This window comes from Salvelinus fontinalis, chromosome 40, assembly GCF_029448725.1.
Source record: "Salvelinus fontinalis isolate EN_2023a chromosome 40, ASM2944872v1, whole genome shotgun sequence".
NCBI lineage: Eukaryota > Metazoa > Chordata > Actinopteri > Salmoniformes > Salmonidae > Salvelinus > Salvelinus fontinalis.
In genome coordinates, this window is record NC_074704.1 from 11,245,161 (window position 1) to 11,262,024 (window position 16,864).

The window sequence follows — 16,864 nt, forward strand, 5'->3', positions numbered from 1 at the left end:
CTGTGTGTATTGAAGACTGTGTGAACTGTGTGTATTGAAGACTGTGTGAACTGTGTGTATTGAAGACTGTGTGAACTGTGTGTATTGAAGACTGTGTGAACTGTGTGTATTGAAGACTGTGTGAACTGTGTGTATTGAAGACTGTGTGAATTGAAGACTGCGTGAACTGTGTGTATTGAAGACTGTGTGAACTGTGTGTATTGAAGACTGTGTGAACTGTGTGTATTGAAGACTGTGTGAACTGTGTGTATTGAAGACTGTGTGAATTGAAGACTGCGTGAACTGTGTGTATTGAAGACTGTGTGAACTGTGTGAATTGAAGACTGTGTGAACTGTGTGTATTGAAGACTGTGTGAACTGTGTGTATTGAAGACTGTGTGAACTGTGTGTATTGAAGACTGTGTGAATTGAAGACTGCGTGAACTGTGTGTATTGAAGACTGTGTGAACTGTGTGTATTGAAGACTGTGTGAACTGTGTGTATTGAAGACTGTGTGAACTGTGTGTATTGAAGACTGTGTGAACTGTGTGAATTGAAGACAGTGTGAACTGTGTGAATTGAAGACAGTGTGAACTGTGTGTATTGAAGACAGTGTGAACTGTGTGTATTGAAGACAGTGTGAACTGTGTGTATTGAAGACTGTGTGAACTGTGTGAATTGAAGACAGTGTGAACTGTGTGAATTGAAGACAGTGTGAACTGTGTGTATTGAAGACAGTGTGAACTGTGTGTATTGAAGACAGTGTGAACTGTGTGTATTGAAGACAGTGTGAACTGTGTGTATTGAACAGTGTGAACTGTGTGAATTGACACTGTATGTAACACCACATGTTTCCCCTAGGTGGCAATATATGGCAAAAGCTTCTGTACCTCAGCCAGAGATGCCTTCTTCCTCCTCATGAGAAATATAATCAGGTGAGTGTTGTTGACTACTGAGACGCCCTTCATAAACCCTCCATAAACCCTTCACAACTCCTTCTCAAACCCCAGTCTCTGGGACCTTTTCTGAAGAGCAATAGCATCTTTAACAACTCCTCTTCTCCATTCATATAGACAGTATGTATGTATCTCTTTGGTTTTCTGTCTCTTTTGATTAATTTCTCTGTTGGCTTCTCAGGGTGGCTGTCTTGGACAAGGTGACTGACTTCCTATTGTTTTTGGGGAAGCTCCTCATCGTTGGAATTGTGGGTAAGTGATCCTCAGAAACACAAGCAGAGAGACTTGATTTACACCTTGTACAGTTTCCCACCATCTGTGATACTTTTCAGTGAGCCCTCATATCCTAATAATATGCATCTCTTCTTCTCTTGCTAGGAATCTGTTCTTTCTTCTTCTTCTCTGGGAGGATTAAGGCTGTGGAGCAGACTGCCCCCTCTCTCAACTACTACTGGGTTCCCATTCTGGTGAGAGACAGGCCTGAATGAACTCTTATACTGTTATTTAAATCCATGTCTCTCAATGTTTTTTTGTGCTAGGGATTGGTAAGCTAAGGGTCATACTTATCTATAGGACCCTTACATTAAAACTGGTCAACATTATCCCAGGGCCGGTCTACTGACTCAAGGCTGAGAAATACTGCCTTAGAGAGTCTGTAAGTGTTGTTTGTATTGATTCCAACACTGTGTGTGTGCCTGTTTCTCTCTTCCTAGACGGTGGTGGTGGGATCCTACCTGATTGCCCATGGATTCTTCAGTGTGTACGCTATGTGTGTGGACACACTCTTCCTCTGCTTCTGTGAGTAATATTTTATTGATATACTCTTTAGTCACTCACACAACTTTCCAAATCTGAAATGCTCTTTTTACCTGAGATTCCTCTTTTGCCTGCCATGTTTCTGACTTTTCCTTCTCTTTGTCTCTTCCCTCCTTCTTCCACACTTCACTATTTCTTATTCCACACTTTTTGCTTCTGTTCTTTTTTTCCACTAACCCGAACAAACATAACCCCATAATACACATCAAACACACACACAACGAAGGCGAAGACCTGGAGAGAAACGACGGCTCTCCAGAAAGGCCGTACTTCATGTCTCTGGAGCTTCACGAGATTCTCTCCAAAACCAAAATGGCGGAGGAAGAGGACAACAAAGATGGTACGGAACAGCCAGACGCTGACCCAAGTGAACCTACACTGATGGACGAAGTTCGCCTGGAGGAGGAAGTACCGCTGAAAGAACAAGATGGAGAGATACAACTACAACGCCAAGATGTGTTCATGCAGGCCAACGAAGAGGAGCAACCTCTGAAGGAGAAGATCAAAGAGGAGGAAGTGGAAGAACCACAAGAGGAGAAATCTGAAGTGAAGGAGGAGAAGGAAGAGAAGGGACCAGAAAAGAAGGGACCAGAAGAGGAGGCAGGAGTGGAAGAAAAGGGATCAAAGGAGGACAAGCCTGAAGAGAAGGATCACCAGCCGACAGAACCTAAAAAGGAAGAGACGGAGGAAAAGAAACCTCAAGAGGCGGAGCCTAAAGACCCTCCTTCTACACCCCAGGAGTAGTAGTTTACGTTGTCATGGAGACGTGGAGCTTGGTAAACCTCATAACTAGGTCAGGAAATGCCCCTGGCCCTACTCATATAACATGTGCCGTATGGAGCCAGTATACAGTACCTGTTACTAACGACGTAATATGTAATTCTATGCTAATATGTCATTCTATGCTAACGACTGTGTGATTTGAACCAGTTAAATGTATGACCAGCTTTTAAATGCAAGACTTTTCACAGTGCTAATGTATTGTATTCACACACAGGGTTGTTTTAACGTAAAGGTAGATGGTTTTAACAAGGTCCTGTGGTTGTAAAAGGCTGGTCAAAAACCCAGTGCATCTCTGTAGCTTGAAAATATTATGTTTATTTATTGACTATTCATTTATTGTGTTGGTTTGGTTTTAGACAGTGATGGTTTTTTACCGTGAGGATCTGTAGATTTGTGAGTGCTGAACCTGTGCCTGACTACTACAATTGTTATTATGAATATTTAATTGTCTTAATATCATGAAGTAATGAGTAATGAATGCACTATGAATTCACTATTACAATGTTTACAGTCAATCAAAACAAAACTTCAACTAACGGTGAAAATGAACAATGTTTACATTGATACCAGCTGACACCAAATGGTAAATCCTTTGATATCCTTTGATATGAAAATGTGATTTCCAATGGAATCAATGTGTATGTACAGTATGTATTTATTAATTAGTATGCTTATTATGTCTTATTACATCTGTGTGTAATTATTAATTTTGCTTATTAAGTTCTGTATCAATTATATAGATGATCCCTCCAGCCAGGAACATGTTTTTGGACTCAATGTATTGTAATGAAATTCCACAAACTACTTGCCTTGGAATTTCAGCTTAACTGCTGTGATTGTGTTGCTGTGACGCAATCGTTTTAACCTCTCAGATCTGGGTCGTATTACCCACAGGAGGTTGGTGGCGCCTTAATTGGGGAGGATGGGCTCTTGGTAATAGCTGGAGCAGAATCAGTGGAATGGTATCAAATACATCGAAAACATGGTTTCCATGTGTCTGAAGCCATTCTATTTACTCCATTCCGGCCTTATTATGAGGCGTACCTGAACTTGTTTTTGTTTTCCGTTGCAAAATGTTTTTAAACGTTTTCCGCTGCATGGCCTAATGAATACGACCTTGCAAGCCCTGTTCAATGTTTACTGACCCTATTTGCCTTTGTTTTCTTCTTTCTCTCGATCTGTCTCTCTGTCTGTCTCTCTTTCTCTCTCTTCCTATCTCTGTGCTGCATGGTGTTTCAGTAACATTGCCTATTGAGTGCTTTATCAAAACTAACCTTGCAACCTTCTGCCAATGTTTTCTATCTGTTTCTGTCAGTGTGTGTCACATTGTAAACATGTTAGCTGATGTAGTATTTCACTTATATATGATACATTCCACTCAGTTTGCTTCTGTTGGATGCAGCTGTTGATTAAAGTTTGTTGTATTGATCAATACATAGTTTTTTTTGCATGTAAATGACAAATGTAATCATATTGAATGACGATAGGACAGTGGGAGAATGACACAATGGTGAGTTTCTATTCACTTTGGGACAGTTTCCCAGATACAGACTTAATAAGTTTAGTCCTGGACTATACAAGCACTTTCATCAACGCATGCTTTTCAGTACAGGATGAAGCTTAGACGGTGTCTGGGACACCGGCCCTTTATGTTGTTAGGAATAGGATACTGTTTTACATGAAGAGATGTTGACAATGGTTGGTTCTCTTATTGTTGTCTCATCAATTCATTAATTTTCCAGTGGAAGACCTGGAACGCAATGACGGAACTGCAGAGAGACCCTACTTCATGTCTCAGAACCTTCTCGCCATTCTGAAGAAGTCCAACGAGGATCAGGCCAAGACTGTAGACTAGCTGTCTGTGTGCGTGTGTGTATGTGTGAGGAGAACAGAGAAAGATGAGGTCAAGCCGCCTTGCCTGCGCAGTGTGCTGTGTGTATCGAATGTGCCTTAAGATCATGATACTGTATGGCTACAGAAGGATGCCATCGTCACAAACAGAGAGGTCTGAATGAGTAGCCAACATATTCCGTTGTGTTTCCCACAGAAGGTGTCTATGACAGAGCTTATAATATTTAGTTTTTTTTAGAGATGTAAATCTGTTCTTGTTTTATTATCATTTTTGTTGTTGCTTTTTGTTTGGCTAGGCTGTTTTACTTTTACTTTTTTTACTTTTTGCAGTCCTCTTGAAACTCTGAACATACAAAACTTTGATACCTTTTTTTTTTTGGCTGACTATAATGTGTTCAATTTGAACACATGTTTTACATGAGAATTCTCTAAGTTTTTGTCAGTTTTCTCAAATGTATAATGGATTACATAGATTCTCACAATTAATTTACAAAAATGTTTTGCTTAAATGCTAAATAATTTTTGCATCAGGTTTGTTAATAGTATTATTTTTCAGTATTGCTGCTGTTGCTCTTTGTATAATGGCTGCATATTGCAGTGTACATTTACTGTAACTTACCAAAGTAAAGAAACCATGTTCTAATGCAGTATTAGTTTTGGGACTGAAGGTTTGTTAAGTAGTCCATGGGCCAGTGAAAAACGTAGTCCACTTTGGGGTGGTAAAGGTTGAACAAATATATATGATACCCTCTCCAAAAGAGTAGCTTTCTATGCTTTTCACACCTTTATATGTCTTGTTGTATGGGAGTCTATGCAATAGAATGTTTGCAGGCTGATAATTACATTTTAAGGCAAGTTGGAACGTTCACATGCTCATTGAAAATGACTGTATCAAACAACAATGGAACATTCTATTGGGTGGATCTAATCGTAAAAACACGGTATTTGGTACATTTTTGCCATCTCTTCGAAATGATTTACCTAGACTGACTCATCGTTGAAACAACACTGTTACAAATAGCGGAACTAGATATTTCTATACTATTTCTATACTTCCCATTCTGTCTTGATATACCCCAAAATGCATACATTTATGACCTTTGACCCCCGAAAGATGGGACCAGATGGGACCATAGAGACGTCATTACCATTCCAGTTGTTTCATACCTTAATATATTGTATTATGAAGTTAATAACATATAAAATTCCCTTCGTTTGAAAAGATTGTTCCCAGATAATACAACATTATTTCATACCATCAATCCTGTGGGCCCAACGAACCACATAGGGGTCAAAACACAAAATGCACACATTTACCTACCGCAGAATCATGGGTATCATACCAACATGTATCCCACTGACATGGACCTAAATTAAAATCATCATTAGACTTTGCCACCCCAAAGTAGACAAATATGTGAAATTTGGCCTGCTGGCCCATGGACTATTTACTTAACCTCAAATGCAAGCTTTTGTATATTTCATTTTAAAGAGAAGGATTGTGTAAACGTGTGTTTTTGGAGCAGGATGTGTTGTAAATAACCCCACTTTTTTCACTTTTTTTTTTTACTACTACATACTAAATTTGTATTTAAAGTTATTGTATCTAGAAAAAATACATAATTAAAGTGAGTTGAAGTCAAGTCGGTGCTGCTTTGTTGCTCGGTTTGCTCTAGGTTTGTGTTCGGTCTCGAGCTTCGACCTGATAGGAAAGTCAGTGTACATGTTGCTAGGCAACGAGAAGCTATCTGAACGACGGTGTTTTCACGCGAATTCCGCTCATACAAGGACAAAACTACCTAAAAGTGCGTCAGTTTGTATCTAATGCTAGCTAGCTACTTCTAAAGTCAACTATTAGTTTGTGATTGGTGCACACTGAAAATGCCGTTCAGCGCCGAGGCCATTAAGCCGCCCCTTCATGACCAAATAACAGAACTGCAGAGGAAAATTCAACTTCTTGGTAGGTTAAGACTTACAGCAGGCTGGCTAGGACCGGTAACTTATGCTAGTTAACTAGCTAGGCCTAGTTGTGTGTGTAAACGCCATGTTGAATAGCAAATTCAGACTTTGCATTAGCGCTATCTTGCTAACATTATACTAACGATTCTTAGCTAACGTTACCTCCATCTGTGAGGTTACTTACAGGTTAATTTACTCTCGCTGGGAAATGTATGGCCACATGAAGCTATGATGAAAGTTAGAACGTTAACTACTAGCTACTTTGTTGCAATCATTTTGCAAGGTCAGGTGATGTGTAGGCTATGTTGCCAGCAAAATGGGCTTAACTAGAAATAGTAAAATGCTTGTTGAGATATTTAGCCTACCTTCCTAGCCATTAACATTCCCTGAGTAATGGGGAACAGTTTGGGACACAAAAATATAAATGGCATTCAACTTTTTATGTAATTGCTAGTTCCCTGTTTCTTTGAATAAGACTAAGAGAAGGCCAAAAGTCAGTCAAAGGATGCTGAAATAACGAAATTGTGAATTCGCCCAACAGAGGGCGACAGAAGTGCATACTATGAAATGTCTCAGTCAAGCATCAAGAAAAACAGGAATTCTATCCTTCAGCTGAGGCAGGAGAACAAGAGACTACACAAGAAGTTGGCAAACGCTCTTGCTGTAAGTAAAACTGGTTATTATATCACAAATGTTTTGGTTTCAATGCTCAGCTTGTACTTCCCAGGTTGTTTTTCCCTGTTAGAACTTTGGAGTGCAGGGTCATATTCATTAGTGCACATCGTAAGTCGTAACAAAACATTTTGGAACTGAAAATGAAAAGGAGCATTTATTATTGGAAAAGTTGAGGTAGTCCTTCCCTGTTACAGACTGTTTTCTTTCTCTCTTCCAGGGGGACGAGCAGGTGATAAAGGAGGCCTTCCAAAGCCGAGGCATGGAGAAAGCTGCCTTCAGAAACATGTCAGGGAAGGTGGGGACATCGCAAACGCATAGCTATGTTTGTTTGATGTATGTGTATTTTTCTGTATTATTGACTATCATCTGTAATGCAAATTGCCCATTGGGGATAATCAAGATGATCTACTTTGCATCCTGGTGAGCAGGCTGCTCTCAAGGTGCTGGACCAGAAGGTGTGTGACAAGATGAAGAAGCTGAACGCTCTAAAGCACACCACCCAGACGTACCGTCGTCGCCTGGAGGACCTAAAGACACTGTACCAGAGTATGAAGCTAGAGAACAGGGGACCAGAGAGAGACACGGAGAGACTCAACGAGGAGGCCAAGGTACTATATAGAGACAAACAGTGCAGCAGAGGGTGCGACTGGAATGGAACTCTATTCTCTATGTAGTGCAGGACCGACTGACTGACTGATTGATTAACTGACAGACAGACTGACTGACAGACACACACACACACACACAAAATAGTGAATATAGTGGTGTGAATATAGTGGAGGTGACTGATGTGTTGCCCTTGGTCCACAGAGTGAAGGAGAGGCGGCTGAGGAGCATCCCCAAAAGGTTACGCTCTTTCCTTCCACGCTGCCTCACCCCTCTGATTCTAGCCAGTCTTATCCACAATAAGAAACTTTTCAAAAACTTAACATGCCCAGCTCAGGATCAATCAACCGTCTATAAGTGTGTCTGTGTGTGGGTGTGTCGTCTTCCAGAACTTGCGGGTGCTGGAGAATCGTCTGGAGAAAGCCCAGCTGAAGTGCCAGGAGGCTGAACACATCATGAGGGGCTATCTGAAACTAAAGGCCCACCTACAGGTTAGTCCTAGCCTGGTCCCAGATCTCTTTGTGCTGTTTCGCCAACTCGCCCCACATTTAACTTTATGCAACCAAGCCATGCCTCCTCTCCAATGTGCTCTTTGGGTAGTTGAATCCTTTTCCATGACCTACTCTAATTTCCTAACAGATGATAAAGTACCCTACCTCGCTCTTTGTCCTGTGTAGCTCAGTGGCTAAGTCGTGGGTTCAATTCCCGCTGGGGCAACCCATACGGAAACGTATGCACTCACTGACGTAAGTAGCTTTGGAGAAAGGCGTGTGCTAATTGGCATATATTATAATTAGGAGGAGAGCCTGACCTTCCAGTCCCAGCTGGATAAACTAGAGGCTGAGATCCTGAGACAGAGACAGGAGCTGAAGGACCTGCAGGTCATGAACAGTGAGGCACTCCTCTCCAAAGACACTGCCAAGGTGACCAGCACACATACACACTCCTCTCCAAAGACACTGCCAAGGTGACCAGCACACATACACACTCCTCTCCAAAGACACTGCCAAGGTGACCAGCACACATACATACACACGCCTCTCCAAAGACACTGCCAAGGTGACCAGCACACATACACACTCCTCTCCAAAGACACTGCCAAGGTGACCAGCACACATACACACTCCTCTCCAAAGACACTGCCAAGGTGACCAGCACACATACATACACACGCCTCTCCAAAGACACTGCCAAGGTGACCAGCACACATACATACACACGCCTCTCCAAAGACACTGCCATGGTGACCAGCACACATACATACACACGCCTCTCCAAAGACACTGCCATGGTGACCAGCACACATACATACACACGCCTCTCCAAAGACACTGCCATGGTGACCAGCACACATACACACTCCTCTCCAAAGACACTGCCAAGGTGACCAGAACTCACACACACTCCTCTCACACACACACTCCTCTCCAAAGACACTGCCAAGGTGACCAGCACACATACATACACACTCCTCTCCAAAGACACTGCCAAGGTGACCAGCACACATACATACACACGCCTCTCCAAAGACACTGCCAAGGTGACCAGCACACATACATACACACTCCTCTCCAAAGACACTGCCAAGGTGACCAGCACACATACACACTCCTCTCCAAAGACACTGCCAAGGTGACCAGAACTCACACACACTCCTCTCACACACACACTCCTCTCCAAAGACACTGCCAAGGTGACCAGCACACATACATACACACTCCTCTCCAAAGACACTGCCATGGTGACCAGCACACATACACACTCCTCTCCAAAGACACTGCCAAGGTGACCAGCACACATACATACACACGCCTCTCCAAAGACACTGCCATGGTGACCAGCACACATACACACTCCTCTCCAAAGACACTGCCAAGGTGACCAGCACACACACATACACACTCCTCTCCAAAGACACTGCCAAGGTGACCAGCACACACACACACACTCTCCTCTCCAAAGACACTGCCAAGGTGACCAGCACACATACACACTCCTCTCCAAAGACACTGCCATGGTGACCAGCACACATACACACTCCTCTCCAAAGACACTGCCAAGGTGACCAGCACACACACACACACACACTCCTCTCCAAAGACACTGCCAAGGTGACCAGCACACATACACACTCCTCTCCAAAGACACTGCCAAGGTGACCAGCACACATACACACTCCTCTCCAAAGACACTGCCAAGGTGACCAGCACACATACACACTCCTCTCCAAAGACACTGCCAAGGTGACCAGCACACACACACACACACACTCCTCTCCAAAGACACTGCCAAGGTGACCAGCACACATACACACTCCTCTCCAAAGACACTGCCAAGGTGACCAGCACACACACACACTCCTCTCCAAAGACACTGCCAAGGTGACCAGCACACACACACACTCCTCTCCAAAGACACTGCCAAGGTGACCAGCACACATACACACTCCTCTCCAAAGACACTGCTATGGTGACCAGCACACATACACACTCCTCTCCAAAGACACTGCCAAACTGACCAGCACACATACACACTCCTCTCACACACACACTCCTCTCCAAAGACACTGCCAAGGTGACCAGCACACATACATACACACGCCTCTCCAAAGACACTGCCATGGTGACCAGCACACATACACACTCCTCTCCAAAGACACTGCCAAGGTGACCAGCACACACACACACTCCTCTCACACACACACTCCTCTCCAAAGACACTGCCAAGGTGACCAGCACACATACATACACACTCCTCTCCAAAGACACTGCCAAGGTGACCAGCACACATACATACACACTCCTCTCCAAAGACACTGCCAAGGTGACCAGCACACATACACACTCCTCTCCAAAGACACTGCCAAGGTGACCAGCACACATACACACTCCTCTCCAAAGACACTGCCAAGGTGACCAGCACACACACACACTCCTCTCCAAAGACACTGCCAAGGTGACCAGCACACATACACACTCCTCTCCAAAGACACTGCCAAGGTGACCAGCACACATACACACTCCTCTCCAAAGACACTGCCAAGGTGACCAGCACACACACACACTCCTCTCCAAAGACACTGCCATGGTGACCAGCACACACACACACACTCCTCTCCAAGACACTGCCATGGTGACCAGCACACATACACACTCCTCTCCAAAGACACTGCCAAGGTGACCCGCACACATACACACGCCTCTCCAAAGACACTGCCAAGGTGACCAGCACACATACACACTCCTCTCCAAAGACACTGCCAAGGTGACCAGCACACACACACACTCCTCTCCAAAGACACTGCCAAGGTGACCAGCACACACACACACACACACTCCTCTCCAAAGACACTGCCAAGGTGACCAGCACACACACACACACACACTCCTCTCCAAAGACACTGCCAAGGTGACCAGCACACACACACACACACACTCCTCTCCAAAGACACTGCCAAGGTGACCAGCACACACACACACACACACACACACACACACACTCCTCTCCAAAGACACTGCCAAGGTGACCAGCACACACACACACACACACTCCTCTCCAAAGACACTGCCAAGGTGACCAGCACACACACACATACACACTCCTCTCCAAAGACACTGCCAAGGTGACCAGCACACACACACACACACTCCTCTCCAAAGACACTGCCAAGGTGACCAGCACACACACACACACTCCTCTCCAAAGACACTGCCAAGGTGACCAGCATGGGTATTATTATTGTAACTGAGGACTGTCCCGTACCTCTCCCCTTCATGCATCACCTTACAGTCATTGATGTGTCCATCATGTAAAGTCCAGCTGTCTGCGTTTACAGCTATTTGTTGTGAGTTGAATGCTTTTCTTTGCTGTTTTTCGATAAACAGTAGTTAATTGACTCTCGGTCTCTCTCTCTCTCTTTCTCTCTCTCTTTCTCTCTCTCTCTCTCAGGCAGAGCTGCAGCGTCAAGAAGAACAGATGTACAGGGAGAGGAAGGACAGAGAGTGTATCCTCACCCGTTACAAGAAAGAGGCAGAGGACCGTAAAGCCCAGGCTGAGAGAGTGGAGAGAAGGGTTGGTCCCCACCACTTTACACTTACATCCATAGAATAACAATGACAAGAAGGGATATTCCTATTCAAGTCAACGTTCCATGATGGCTGGACCGGCTGCCATCTTGGGTGTACCCAGGGCCATTTCTAGCATTTTGGGGGCCCTATGTGAGATTTGGTTGGGGGCTTCCCTCACCTAGCGGGCAAAACATTTGTGGCCACCCTCTTGGTAAATTGTAAAGTTAATGACCTACAATTCTACATGTTTTTCCATGGGGCAGAGAGAACATTTAGCAGTTTTAAAACATATGTGATTCTACTAATTTTGGAGGTTCGCAGGGCCCTAAGAGTCCGCTTGTATCGCTTATGCCTAGACACGGCCCTGGGTATACCCATATCAAGGGATATAACATGAGGTGCTGTGTCCATTCTATTTAGCTATATATCTATACTTCTTAAATATCACTTAGTCTACAGAGTAAATGTCCTGATGTCTGCCCCCTTCCCTCCAGGCCCAGCGGGCAGCCTTGCAGCCTGACGAGCTGAGTAGCGACGCCCAGCGCAGTGCCACCGGGCTGGGGGAGGAGGAGAGGGCCATCTCTACTTTCGAAGAGGCCTTCAGACGCATCAAGGAGGCCACGGGGGTCACTGACACACGGGTACGGAGAGGAGGTCATTTTATATGATTATTTCGTTTTGTGTGCGGTTTGTAAGTCGCTCTGGATAAGAGCGTCTGCTAAATGACTTAAATGTAAATGTAAATGTGTGTCTTTGTATGCAAGTGTGTGTGTGGTACATGTCTGTTAGTTTGTTTATGCACCTACTGTATCCATGTGTGTGTATGCAAGTGTTGTGTGTTTTTCAGCTATTTATATATGTGTGTGTGTGTGTATTAATCTATATCTGTGTGTGTGTGTATTAATCTATATCTGTGTGTGTGTGTGTGTTCATCCATCTCCATGTCCCTATGCAGGAGGTGGTGGAGAGGTTCATCTCCCAGGGAGACACCCAGCAGCACCTGGAGGATCTGAAGAAGGAGAACCAGAGAACCCTGCTACAGCTGAAGGAGGACAGGGACTGTCTGCAGCAACACTTCCAGGACATCAAGTACTCCGGGGAGACCAAGCTCTCTAGGTCAGTGGGCAGGGGTTAGAGGTCAAGGGTTAGGGATTACACAGCAACGTAGCAGACCAGCGAAGTTGTAAGCGGATGCTGACACCTTCAGTGGAAGGTATTATTTATTAAAACAGTGACCCTCAGAACAGATCCTTGAGGATTGTAAATTGTGGGAGAACTTGTGGGAGAAGACCAATCAAGCAACTTGTTGTGGTACAGAAGTTGGTCTGAAAGGTTCCTCTCCTAGTGTTGAGTTGAGTGTGTCTGTAAAGTCATTTTGATGGATATTTCTTACTGTCTTCTACAGTGGTCAGCAGATGCTGGAGGACTGTAAGCGCCACCTGCAGGCGGAGCAGGGGAGACGCGACGCCGCCAAGGAGCGTCTGGACTGGCTGACCCGTACCCTGAACACGGTCCGGGCCGGGGTGGAACACCTATCTGACAAACTGCAGCACATCAAGCTGGTACAGAGAAGACCCCATTAACAATATAATGAACACTGACCTGAGACCTGTCAGATTCTTTAGATCAAGTTGCATTGGGAAACCTTGTAAAAAAAAATGTGAAGGTGCTCAGAAACATGTCAGTTGTGTCCTCAAACACCTCCCCTCCTCCAGGGTGAGGGCCCGGAGCCCCAGCTGCCCCCCGGCTCAGAGGAGTACGTGGTGGAGCTGCTGTACCAGTCAGAGCAGAAGCTGCTGTTACTGCAGGAGGAGCTCCAGGGGAAGGACCTGGCCGCCGCCATGAAGGAGATGGAGGAAGAGGAGGTGAGGAGGGGGAGGAGGTGGGGGTAAGGGAGAGGGAGAGGGGAAGGACATGGCTGCCATCATGAAGGAGATGGAGGTCAGGAGGAGGGGGAGGATGTGGGGGTAAGGGGAGGGAGAGGGGAAGGACATGGCTGCCATCATGAAGGAGATGGTGAGGAGGAGGAGGAGGAGAAGAGGTGGGGGGAGGGAGGGAGAGGGGAAGGACATGGCTGCCATCATGAAGGAGATGGAGGAGACGATCAGCGATAGGACTCTTCCTTATTCGTTAAACATTGACTGTTGTTGCATAGAAATTGAATGAATGGAAAAGCCCCTTAGACCAGGGCAATTTGACAGTACACGTGTACACTCATTATTTTTCGGGGGTTGCTGCTCCCAACAGTGAATTGGGTATTGTAGAGACAGACAGGTGTTTCAGACAGTACATGGAGCATCTACTCAAATAGGTCCTGCCAGGGTAAAGCTTTATGACCTGAAACCATCTGCTTATTTTCCATCCATTTGCTACTGTACTCCCAAGGTTTTCTCCAGCCACGCCAGCCAGACTAGATGCTACATACAGACCATGTTCTTTAATCTGTGCACTGGTGCTTGAATAGCTTATCTGTTCCTGGATGGAAATAGGGCCATTAGGTGTTTGATCTTGATTATTAACGAGTCACAGCCAGCCAGCCACCTTGAAGTCACCCCCTGGTGTGTGTTTGAGAACAGTGTGTTCAGGAGTCAGAGGGTACGGGTTGTTCAGGAGTCAGAGGGTACGGGTAGTGGTACACCGTTAGCGCTTATGATGTAGCATTGTCTGTCTGGGATTCTCTAATGACGTTGGCTTTGACTGGTCTCAAGTTGTATGCCTTTACATTTTGAAGGCATAAGCCCTGGTCCCAGATCTTTGTGCTTTATAGCCAACTCCTATGGTTGAATAAACAGATCTCCTTGACTAACATGTTCCCTTTGACATCTTATTATGATGAGAACAACTGTCTCTCTGTGGTTTTGTGTCTGTGTTAGTTCCATGCCAGCATCGAGGGGAAACTGCCCCATTGCAACACCCGCATCAAGCTGCCTGAGGCTCAGAGACAGGACCCATATGATGGTGAGATGGGATCAGACGCATAATTGCATGCACACACACATACACACAGACACACTCTATCTCGCAATCCCTCTCTCTTTTCCCTCTCTTTCAGAAGAGGAGGAGAGCGGGGACGATGAGGGTGACATTATCACCAGGGCGATACTGAAGCACCAGTCTCAGCTCATCATCGACTCCAAGACTAAGAGGAAGACCAGGACCAAGAAGAAAAAGGGCAAGCTCTGATCCTAGATGAGTTAGGCTGGCTAGATGTCACAAGAGCCATAGAAATATAATTGCTAGAATGGGCATGTCAGCTTTGGTAATTATATTTCTATGACGAGAGCAGCCATGAGTTTGTGTTTAGTGTGAGGTCATAGGTCATATTTGTGCCCTGAATTGAGTGAAAATACCTTTGCTTAGATGGCATAGGGGACTTGAGTGAAATCTTACTCCTCACATATAATTATTCAGTTAGCTAAATAATTATTTCCTTATTAACTAATGGAATGCACAGTAAATGTATATTTGGGATGATACTGTAGCTAGGGGAACATGGTGGTGGCAGATCATACCTTGCAGTCATCACATTAGCTACTTTATGGATGCAAGACTTGATTTTATCACAAAGCAGTTCAACACAAAATAATTGATTTCCCACTATCACCACTGATTTGTATATTATAAAATTGTAATAAAAATAGGAATGAAAATCAATAAAAAGCTTGATTTGAAGAATTACTCAATCTTTGGATAGGTAAGATCACTCTAATGCATGGGTGTCAAACACACAGCCCGTGGGACATTTTCTTTTGTATAATATATATATATTTTTTATCTGCATTGAAATGACTTAAATATTGAAACTGTGTAGAAATCATTGCTTGACATGAACCTTTTTAGCCTTTGGACAAGTAGGACAGATGTTTTACTTGTTTACTGAAGTCACTTGTCCCCCCCAAAAAAGGTATGTAACACAGGCCAAAAGGGTGACTGAAAATGAGTGAAGTACACATATCCATGGGAATTATGGGTGCTGAGGGTGCAGCAGCACCCCCTAATAAATCACAATTAGTGATTAAATTAGTGCACTAGGCCTTTATTACTCCTGTATGATTACTCCTGTATCATTACTGCTGTATGATTACTGCTGTATGATTACTCCTGTATGATTACTGCTGCATGATTACTCCTGTATGATTACTGCTGGATGATTACTGCTGTATGATTACTCCTGTATGATTACTGCTGCATGATTACTCCTGTATGATTACTGCTGCATGATTACTGCTGTATGATTACTCCTGTATGATTACTGCTGCATGATTACTCCTGTATGATTACTGCTGCATGATTACTCCTGTATGATTACTCCTGTATGACCCTGTGTGTGCGGAAGTGTGCAGATAGAGCAGTGACACAGTCAAGGATCGCTGGCTGTGGGTCTTGTGATGGGTTGTCAATCATCATGGACTGCAGAGCAACTCTGCTCTCCTCACAACTTGATAACTACACACTGATTCACATCTAGGCTACTTACTATATGCCAGTATGTGTTGTAGGTAGGTTTCACATTGCTAGAATAACATGGAAATAGGTCTAGGCCAGCTACGCATCATTTCTTTCACAAGCTTTCCTCAGCTGAAGCCTAAGTTTTCTTTTGACTCCTCATTATATTTGTTCATCTTTGTATTGCTCAATGTGAGTTCTTGTGGCCTAAAATATATGTAATTCAAAATAAATCTAAGAATGAGAATAGCATAGACTCCGACTTTCATAATTATTCCCATTTGAAAGCTGCAACTTTAGGACATTAAACACTTCATTAGAATCGTTTGGAAAATACTCTTCATAACTTTAATTTGTCAATGCTTTTATGATATTTCAGTTAGTAGGATTAGGCTTTTGGTCGTTCGGTGCATGCATCATTTCTGTCTTATAATGCGTTGGTCAACTGTCAAGGTTTGTTCAAAATTCTCATGAGATTTTTATATCTTTCTATTGTATCTTATATCTCTCTATTTATTACCTTAGGCCTCCCACATGTTTGGGTTATTCAAAAACAACTTAAAACTTTGAGATAGCCTAGAACTCCGTTAGATTAATTCAATGTTTGATCATGAAATTGCGCGGCAGGAGAAACCTAGCATGCATTTGGCTGAAAGAATGGTGTACTAGGCCAAGTCATATTCATATAAAATGGAGAAGAAATAGAACATTTGGGATTCTATAACA

At 44.0% G+C, this 16,864-nt stretch overlaps 2 protein-coding genes across 6 annotated transcripts in view; both read left to right on the forward strand.

The window, feature by feature from the left end:
• The window catches only part of slc44a2 (solute carrier family 44 member 2), a 23,308-nt gene extending 17,280 nt beyond the window's left edge, over positions 1–6,028 (forward strand). For 2 of the 4 annotated variants that reach the window (XM_055907843.1, XM_055907844.1), the window contains exons 16-20: positions 841–914; positions 1,117–1,187; positions 1,314–1,402; positions 1,649–1,733; positions 4,277–6,028. In XM_055907843.1, the coding sequence (XP_055763818.1) occupies positions 841–914; positions 1,117–1,187; positions 1,314–1,402; positions 1,649–1,733; positions 4,277–4,389 (432 nt within the window). In that variant the 3' untranslated portion in view covers positions 4,390–6,028. Of the gene's footprint in view, positions 1–840; positions 915–1,116; positions 1,188–1,313; positions 1,403–1,648; positions 1,734–1,977; positions 3,967–4,276 lie in introns of those variants that run through there. The other 2 variants (XM_055907841.1, XM_055907842.1) reach the window with 1 other exon arrangement.
• Positions 6,029–6,051: 23 nt separating this feature from the next.
• LOC129840031 (outer dynein arm-docking complex subunit 3-like) lies at positions 6,052–16,387 on the forward strand. 2 transcript variants are annotated; one of them, XM_055907846.1, is made up of 14 exons: positions 6,052–6,345; positions 6,886–7,007; positions 7,237–7,314; positions 7,448–7,627; positions 7,830–7,865; positions 8,015–8,116; positions 8,423–8,548; positions 11,574–11,696; positions 12,187–12,333; positions 12,648–12,808; positions 13,098–13,254; positions 13,408–13,557; positions 14,566–14,650; positions 14,748–16,387. In XM_055907846.1, the coding sequence occupies exons 1-14, from the start codon at positions 6,267–6,269 to the stop codon at positions 14,873–14,875; spliced, it is 1,674 nt and encodes a 557-aa protein (XP_055763821.1). In that variant the 5' UTR covers positions 6,052–6,266; the 3' UTR covers positions 14,876–16,387. The 2 variants fall into 2 exon arrangements, with proteins under 2 accessions (XP_055763821.1, XP_055763820.1); XM_055907845.1 differs by having other exon boundaries at positions 6,054–6,345; positions 14,745–16,387.
• The last annotated feature ends 477 nt before the right edge of the window (positions 16,388–16,864 follow it).

Bases quoted from the DNA above. Each gene is read 5' to 3' on its own strand.
- LOC129840031 (XM_055907845.1), top strand. From the start codon at position 6,267: ATGCCGTTCAGCGCCGAGGCCATTAAGCCGCCCCTTCATGACCAAATA. The intron at 7,008-7,236 runs GTAAGTAAAACT...TCTCTCTTCCAG, and splicing joins AGTTGGCAAACGCTCTTGCT to GGGGACGAGCAGGTGATAAA. The intron at 7,866-8,014 runs GTTACGCTCTTT...GTCGTCTTCCAG, and splicing joins CTGAGGAGCATCCCCAAAAG to AACTTGCGGGTGCTGGAGAA.